The sequence below is a fragment of the Monopterus albus genome, unplaced genomic scaffold (assembly GCF_001952655.1).
Source record: "Monopterus albus unplaced genomic scaffold, M_albus_1.0 scaffold76.1, whole genome shotgun sequence".
Classification (NCBI taxonomy): domain Eukaryota; kingdom Metazoa; phylum Chordata; class Actinopteri; order Synbranchiformes; family Synbranchidae; genus Monopterus; species Monopterus albus.
Genome location: NW_018127956.1, coordinates 1,039,186 through 1,047,437, shown reverse-complemented (window position 1 = coordinate 1,047,437; position 8,252 = coordinate 1,039,186). Strand labels below are relative to the sequence as shown.

At 40.5% G+C, this 8,252-nt stretch overlaps 1 protein-coding gene across 2 annotated transcripts; it reads left to right on the top strand.

The window, feature by feature from the left end:
• The first annotated feature begins 453 nt into the window (after positions 1–453).
• Positions 454–7,128, top strand: telo2 (TEL2, telomere maintenance 2, homolog (S. cerevisiae)). 2 transcript variants are annotated; one of them, XM_020606373.1, is made up of 21 exons: positions 454–630; positions 970–1,383; positions 1,465–1,742; positions 1,847–1,915; positions 2,331–2,478; positions 2,586–2,688; positions 2,794–2,862; positions 2,940–3,081; positions 3,224–3,360; positions 3,464–3,543; positions 3,876–3,983; positions 4,108–4,196; positions 4,312–4,403; positions 4,562–4,678; positions 4,815–4,886; positions 5,011–5,181; positions 5,272–5,363; positions 5,450–5,549; positions 5,817–5,881; positions 6,136–6,251; positions 6,967–7,128. In XM_020606373.1, exons 2-21 carry the CDS (start codon positions 1,043–1,045, stop codon positions 7,086–7,088), a joined length of 2,511 nt encoding a protein of 836 aa, XP_020462029.1. In that variant the 5' UTR covers positions 454–630; positions 970–1,042; the 3' UTR covers positions 7,089–7,128. The 2 variants fall into 2 exon arrangements, with proteins under 2 accessions (XP_020462029.1, XP_020462027.1); XM_020606371.1 differs by having other exon boundaries at positions 454–1,383.
• The last annotated feature ends 1,124 nt before the right edge of the window (positions 7,129–8,252 follow it).

Below are 8,252 nucleotides of genomic sequence, written 5' to 3'. Positions count from 1 at the left end.
TGTTATGGAATTAAATAAACAAGAAAAATATTGATCGATATAGAGCCTACTTGAATTATTATAACTGATTAATTTGCCAATTTGTTAATCGGTGTATATATGGAATTAAATAAAAATATTTATCGATATAGAGCCTACTTGAATTATTATAACTGATTAATTTGCCAATTTGTTAATCGGTGTATATATGGAATTAAATAAAAATATTTATCGATATAGAGCCTACTTGAATTATTATAACTGATTAATTTGCCAATTTGTTAATCGGTGTATATATGGAATTAAATAAGAAAAATATTTATCGATATAGAGCCTACTTGAATTATAACTGATTAATTTGCCAATTTGTTAATCGATGTGTAAAGTGCCCAACAGATTGGTGTAAGGAACATTAGAGTTGCATAAACCGTTGGCTTCTTTAATGCCACACCCGACCGTCTGGGCCCCGGAACCTTTCGTATCTGGTGTAGTTCACCACGGAGATATTTTGGTGGAGCGCACAAGCCGCAACGCATAGCTCTTGTTCAAACGTGAAACGCCTGTAGGAACTGTAAATGTCACCGTTTACAATAACTATAAATTTTGCCTGCAGTTGTCATATAGATTTGTTGTGTTTTATAAAATCCTGAGGTGCGTATGGATTTTGACAGGTTAAAAGCTAAGGCTAAATCGACTTAGCTTGTGGCACTCAGGAGCCTTGTTAACCAATTTCATTGACAGTTACTGGATTTGGAAACTTTACTAGGTTGATGAAAATGGAACGCTAGTTGCTACTCTTACTGACCGTTAGCTACCGAAGTAAACGGAGAGTTTACGTAGAACTGGGGAATTCATTCTTAGCATAGTACGCAAGTTTAGTATGAAATGTTAGCAGTCGTAGCTTAACTGTAACGTTAATTACATAACAAAATGTTCAAAGTGTATTCATCATGGCTATTTATCATAACCCACTGACTTTGTTCTGAGCAGTTTCTACTGTGTGGCGATAGTAGGTGGTCATACCTTGGGTGAGGCAGTTTTGTGTAAAACGTCTCTTTTCAAAATGGAGCCAGTAAATTCTAATACTGAGGTGCGTCTAACGGTGGCCCAGTGTTTCCGAACACTCACTACATGCACAGATAGCAAAGACGTTATTCCTGCTCTTCAAACACTCCACTCTTACTTGGATGAAGGACCAGAGAGTACAACCACCTCAGTTCAGCGGGCAGAGTTCAGGAGAGCTCATTACACTCGAACACTTCAGTTCCTTGTGAGCAACATCCAGGCTGACTGGTTGCACAGTCTCACAGCAGCCCAGCGCACAGAGTTATGGGACGGCCTGTTCCTCCGAGGCCCACCAGAACAGGCGCTGCTGGTGCTGATGGAGGGAATAGGAAGGCTGAGGTGGGTGCTGTTGGAAGAGGGACATGAGGCAAGTTTATCATTGTCTGTTCTTTGATTATTGTTTTCATCTCCCTTCCACAGGCCCAGCACAAATCTGGACCACTTGGTCAGCGTCACTGAGAGGTACCTTCAGTGTGGACGACTTGCTGACCTGCTGTGGTCGTACTGTCTGATGGCAGCTCCCTGTGACTCCCCCCAGCTCAGAGAGACACTGCTAGGGCGTATAGTGGTGCTGCCAGACCTCACGGCCAACAGGTTACATCTCAACAACAAGCCACTTTTTCTTCCTCAACAGTACTACCCATTACTGGCCAGAGAGATGCTCACTGTCCTGGAGCGGACCTGCCAGGCCCTCAAAGGTGAGGGGACATCTGTTATGCACTTTGAAATAATGGGAGATTTTTTTTAAAATGTATTAAGTGTCAGGATACATTGCAGTTTCTAATTTGTTTATATGTGACAGATGGCACAGACTGTTCTGTGACTTTTGTGGCCCAGACACTAGGAAAAGTGTGTGTCCACGGGCACAGCGGTGAGTTATTTAAATTTTGTTGCTGCATTTTCACTGCATATCTCTTGATTTATGAGACACTCCATTAGTGCTACAAGTGGAAATTACATTGTGTTAATATATAACAAGAAAACGACAGCAAAAATCATTTTTATAATTATTGCCAAGTCCAATTATAAATATAAACTCCAAGCATAAGTTTGTCGGGTGTAATTTTTGAGGCAGTTTATTGCTTATTCAACAACACTTTACACAAACAATTTTGATAACCAATTAATTGTGTAAATTATTTAGCAGGCAATTTTTTTCTTTACTTTCCAAGTTTCTTATCAGTCACGCCTGAAGGTTTTTCAACTGGAAATCAATAGACGTCTGGTTATTTACTGCAGGGCCCCTTAGTTGCTAATCCCTTATATCCTCCTTTTACATTCTACAGATTTGGTCCTGGCAGTGATTGCTCCTCGGCTGTCTGCCTGTACACGCTCAGACATGGTGTGGCGGAGGGTTTGCTGGAAGCTGCTGGAGAACGTTCCACAGCGATGGATGGAAAGCGTGCTCACCGGCCTGGTGCAGGCAGTCACTGGGTCAGATGGTTGCATTAACATTTAAATAGCTAGCATTTTATTTGTACTCCAGCTATCAGTTTTGTGTCTATCTTAGAATGACACAAGTCTCTTGCTTCTTATTTCAGGTTTGATGCCTTGGGACAGATCATTGGGAATCTAGTGTTAACAAATAAACAGGCACAGTTTGTCATCACACATAAACTGCTGTTACTACAGTACAAGTATGAGGTAAGGAAATAGCTCACAGCCTGACAGTAAATCATATGGACATCTGAATATCATAAGAAGCATGTTTTTTTTTTGGTGTCTTTTTGGTGTCTTTGTTTTACCCAGACTCGAATCTTGCGGATTGTTCTTGGTTACCTGGCAGCAGACAGAGAGCGAAGGCCACTGCTCATACAGGTGAGTATATGGTATCTTCAGCAGCTTAATGATATCCTGTTAAGTGTATTGATGATTTTACATGCGTGTGTTCTTAGGTGTTACGGTCTGTGCTCCAGGCCTGGGCTAACCCGAGTGCAGTGAAACACACACCTCTAGAGCAGCAGTTGTATGTTAGCAAGGCCTTACTGCTTAGTGTGAACCTGCTGAATGACTCTGAGCTACAGGAGCTACGCTCAGGTGCGGTTCTAACAATTATTGTCATCATTCATCCCCAGAGTTAATAGATTTTCACTTTGTAGCAGCAGCAGTAGCAGAGTGATCATATAAATGGAAGGAAATTGTTACTTCACTCAGCTCCCCTCTCTGCCTGTTTTCTCAGAGTTACTTCAGTGTATGTTAGGTGGCATGCAGAGCCACCTGGACAGCAGTGTGGTGCGTATCAGACATATGGGCATGGTGGTGGGAGAGTGCCTGAGCTCTCGCATGAATATTGGTGAAACCAAGCTCAAGTTTGAGGTATGGTCAATATCGGCCTAGTTGGTGTCAAAATACTTGATTCATCACTTGATGGAAATGCTGCTATGAGAGCTGTCTGAGCTTGTGTTGTGTTTTCTTGTAGTATGATCAGAATGAGGAAACTCAAGAGCTGCTTTCTCTCATGACTCCTGCCACTGGTGATGAGCCTGAGCCTGTAAATGGGTAATGACTTTAGCATCTCTGTAACAGCTTGTATATAATCTATGTTCCTCAATATGTGTATCTTTTTTCCTGTTTATACTTTTTTCTTTTTTGTGTGTCTTGCACTTTAATACATTTTTATATTTTGGCTGCTGTAATTATGGTAATTATTACTGTTGCTACTGGATAGCTGAATCCACCTTGGGATCAATGATCTATCTAGCTATCTATGTATATCTATCTATGTATATCTAACTAACATTCCAGTTGCTTAATGAATATGTTTAACTGTGTGCCAAATCTCTGAATATCTGTAGTTGTTAATCTTATTTAATGGAGTCTGTCATCTGCAGACTTGACTCTCCTCAAGAGACCAGAGAAGTGACTCCATCCGCTGTATCATCACAAAATATGCCAGGACCTCAGCCATCAAAAACTGATCCAGACTCTGATCTGGATAGGCAAGTATCAGCTCTGTCATGCAGTCAGTAAAGCTAATATCCCTTAAAGTGTTAGAGACTTGTATGTAGTGAAGGGATCATAGAAGGAAGCATGTTGTTAACCTCCAATCTCTTATCGATCCAGTGATGATGAGCTGACTCCGTACGATATGTCTGGAGATCAGGAAATGAGTAAGGCATCCCCACCTCGCTACCTACGAGACTGTCTGGAAAGTACGGCTCACCAGATCTAATCTCTTTGATTTAAGTGATCGTCTAGTGCAATTCTTTTCAAATGTTGCATGATTTGTTCCATTTCCTGTATTTTCTGATCTGTGAATGCATCCAGATTTAATTTCCTCTGACGACCCAGTGCGTGTGGAGCTCAGTTTGAGAGCTGCTGAGAGTTTGGTGAGGAAGAACGCATTTGTAGCCAAAGAGGTATGACAGCAACAGCAAAATTCATACCTTGCCAAAACGACAGTGATGTGAATGTTTCCTATTGAATGCCACATATTCTTGCCAGTTAAAATAATTCTTGCAGTCAATGTTATAAATCACTCTTCACATTATAATTCATATTTGTTTGTCATTTTTAGATCAGTGTCCAGCTGACCAAAGTGCTTCTTCACATGGAGGATAAATACCATATAAATGGCTTCCTGACTCTCAGACACGCGACTATGGTGGCTCTCACTGTCATCCACTGTATCCCTGTATGATCTTCCACTTAAATTTTAGCACAGCTGGTTTTCTCTCACCAAAATTTGTTCATCATCATAAATTTTTATCACCTTTTTAAATATGCTGTCTTTTTTTTCACAATCTAAATGTCTCCATGTTCTTTGCTAGGTCACTCAATATTTGACCACTGAGTTTTACTCCTTGAACTACAGTCTTCGCCAGCGACTCGACATCTTGGAGGTGAAAATCAGAAGCTTCTCCGTACTTGATAATGGCTGCGTGCCTTCACCAAATAAATGTATTGATTGATTTGATTTCCTTTGATTAGTACATTCATGAGGCTGTTCTTGTTTTGGTTTGTCAGGTCCTTGCCCTGGCAGCTCAGGAGCTTTCTAAGCCAATCACTGAAAAGAGAGAGCCAGTCACTAGCACTGATGGCAGTACTGCTGTGACTCCATACCCCATTGACAGCCCTGTCCACTGGCGACAGGTAGTAGAAAAGCGAATCCAGAGCAAGACGAAACGCCTCAGTAAGGTGCTTAAAGCAGATGTTTTCACCTGCCTGTCTGGTATTTGAGTGAAGGTTTAATCCTGAGCTTTTCAGTGATTTCACTTGTTGTTACAGTGTACCACACAGCCTCCAGCTACAGCCACTCCTAATCGTTATGCCCCCGTTGCTGGACACTTCTTTTTTCCACTGCTCAGGAATTATGACAGGTATGTTATTTTATGCTAATTTAACAGCTCATTGCTTACAGGTGCTAAAGTTAATATGAACAAAACATGGAATGTTTTTCTGCTAGGCCTCAGGTGACCTTTGACCTGTTGGGCAGCGATCACCTGGTACTAGGCAGGTTGATCCACACCTTGGGCCTCCTCATGAACCTGGCAGTCAACGCACCGGTATTATCCATCTGTTCATCTTAGAATGATCTTATTAAATGTCTTCAATGTTGAGCGTGATGTCACGCAGTTGGAGACATTCACCATTCATTTTACTCAGTTCAGATACTGTAGCCTTTAAGAACAATGACACTGAATCAGAGTAATTCACTAAACTAACACCAAACTCTATGTAATCTCATATTACACTAACAGTACTATATAGGTATTTCCCAGCTCTACTCCTGTGAGACTCCCAAGACTTTCTTGTTTGTTTTGTTTTTGCAGATAGCTACACAGATGGGACGTGCTTTGCTGGACTTTGTGTGGGCAGTCCGCTACCATGTTGACCAGTAAGTGTGATGCATATCATTGTTTGTCTCAGTGTAAACTGATAAAATGAGAAGAGGACATCTGTGGTTGTTAACGACACTGCTGTGTAGTATTCCTGCTACCATCACCAACAATAATAATGAAACTCTATGGTCGATGCCTTTTGCTAGCAACATGTTTTGTTGCCCAGCTGTTCTAGAATATTCAGACAAGCAGTAGCCCCGAATATTTCAGTGTGAGCTACGGTATAATCTAAAACATGTCTGTGTTAAAGGGTGGTAAGACGAGGCGTCCTCTTCGCTGTCTGCTCTGTGTTTCTGAGCATGCCCGGTCAAAATCTGCTGCTGGACCTCAGTGATCATCTGTTTGAGACCAGAGCTTGGCTGGAAGGTAAAAAAAAAAAAACCCAAAAAAACCACTGCTGGAGACAAAAATGAAATGAGAAACCAGTCCTGCTCTTCATGTAACTTGGCCATAGAAATAATTAGATTTTAAGGGCTGTAGTCTTATTGAAGTCTTGAGGTGAAAGTCAGGCACAGTCTGGCTCTGCTATTACAGGGCCACAGTTTCATAAATTTTAGAATTTGTATATGAATAAACCAATTAAAAGTTGATACATTACTAATAATAAATTACCAATAACACTTGTGATTACTGTACATGGACTTGCACCTGCATAATGTACAGTAATCATGTCAGGAATGTCCCTTCAGTTGCACATGTCCATGGACATAAACAAATGCAGCACACATGTACACAGCTGGACAGAACATTTCTGGGAAGCAGATGAGGAACCAGGATGTCCTGTACCGCACTAACTATGACGTGATTGGCTCATCACAGCTGGATTATTTTTTTTTATCCTGTGGATAAAAGTAGTTTCACATTTCAGGGAAGTCACATGAAGATGAAGTGGAAAAGAACACCTTTTTACCTCCCATGTAGCATTGTTAATTGTGCAAAACAAATGCCAAGATGATGTAGACAGAGTTTCATGTTTGATTTTGCTTTTGTAATCATAATAAGATATGCAGATTTTGTTGCAGCTCGCTGTCACATCACGAAAGCTTCTAATAATCCTGTTTTGTGGTGTTCTTATCCACAGATGTGGCTGAAGGAGATCCAGATGCAGATTGCCGGAGTCTGGCCATACAGAGTCTGGTGCTGCTGGATAAGAGCCTGAAAAAACAGCTACAAGAGCCACAAGCACTCAGTCTAAAGTCATGACTGCAGCATCAAGAATAAACAATAAACTACTGTAAATATCTGTGATTTGGGGTGGCCTTTACCTTACCTTACCTTACCTTACCTCCGCCTTTGCTTGGGTCCCCAGAGAGGATAGACACTGGAGCTTGTTGTTTGATAGAAATGATGTCCAGGATATTTGCTAGCAGAGGGGCTGGCCTGGCGGAAGTGGATAATCTCAAACATGGAAGGATGTTCTTTTAGCTCAAGAGCTGCTTGATGCAGGTGCTGCATAGTTTTTGTCATATCCTGGAACACACAGCCAACCAGAGGAAAAGAGGGTACACGAGTCTCACGTTTCAGAATGTTATTCTTTATAATAAATCATGCGCACACACACACACACACACACACACACATATATGGACATGGACACTAGCCCCTTACCATAACCTTAAACATCAGAACTAAATGCCTTACCCTAATACTAAACCTAATTCTAACTTAACCCCTAAAACCAATTCTTAACCCTCAAAAAGGTGTTTCACAAAGTGAGGAACAGCCAAAATGTCCTCACTTTCCAAAAATGTCCTCACTCTGTGGCAAAAAATACTTTTTTTGATAGTGATTATATAACAAGTACAGTATACTACACTGTTTAGATAAACATATGTGTAAATTACCTGCTTAAATGGAAAAAGGGTGCCATTTTTGTCTATCAATAACATATGAGGATATCCTTTTTTAACTCCTTTCCTGTACTGGCACATCTCTCTGCACTGTGGTTGTTTGCAGAGGACATCCTGTAAATATTCACATGCACACTCATAAATAATGGAAATACTACTAACTACATCCTCTGGTGACATAAATGAAACATGTTCATTGTTGTGTTCTCAAACAGTGAAACCTTATGAAGTATGCTCTTGTTTATAGTTTTTATTGTTACCTTGGCTTTTTTGTGCTGTCACTCCTTCCTGAATATTTACTTAAGTAGTTAAGGAAATAACTAGTGCAGAAAACAAACTTAACATGGATTTCTCACTTAGCAACAGGCAACAATTTAAACACACCATTCATAAATACATAAAACGTTACAATGAGATTGTGATCAAGTTTCCAAAATTGTTGGGCTGACAAAGTCGACAAGATTAAATAAAAGATCAGTGCAGTTTTCTGACAGATGTTAACTTGATAATTAGGTTA

Coding starts and splice junctions, on each gene's coding strand:
- telo2 (XM_020606373.1), top strand. CDS start 1,043: ATGGAGCCAGTAAATTCTAATACTGAGGTGCGTCTAACGGTGGCCCAG. Junction 1,384..1,464: donor GAGGGAATAGGAAGGCTGAG/GTGGGTGCTGTT, acceptor TCCCTTCCACAG/GCCCAGCACAAATCTGGACC. Junction 3,544..3,875: donor GAGCCTGAGCCTGTAAATGG/GTAATGACTTTA, acceptor TGTCATCTGCAG/ACTTGACTCTCCTCAAGAGA.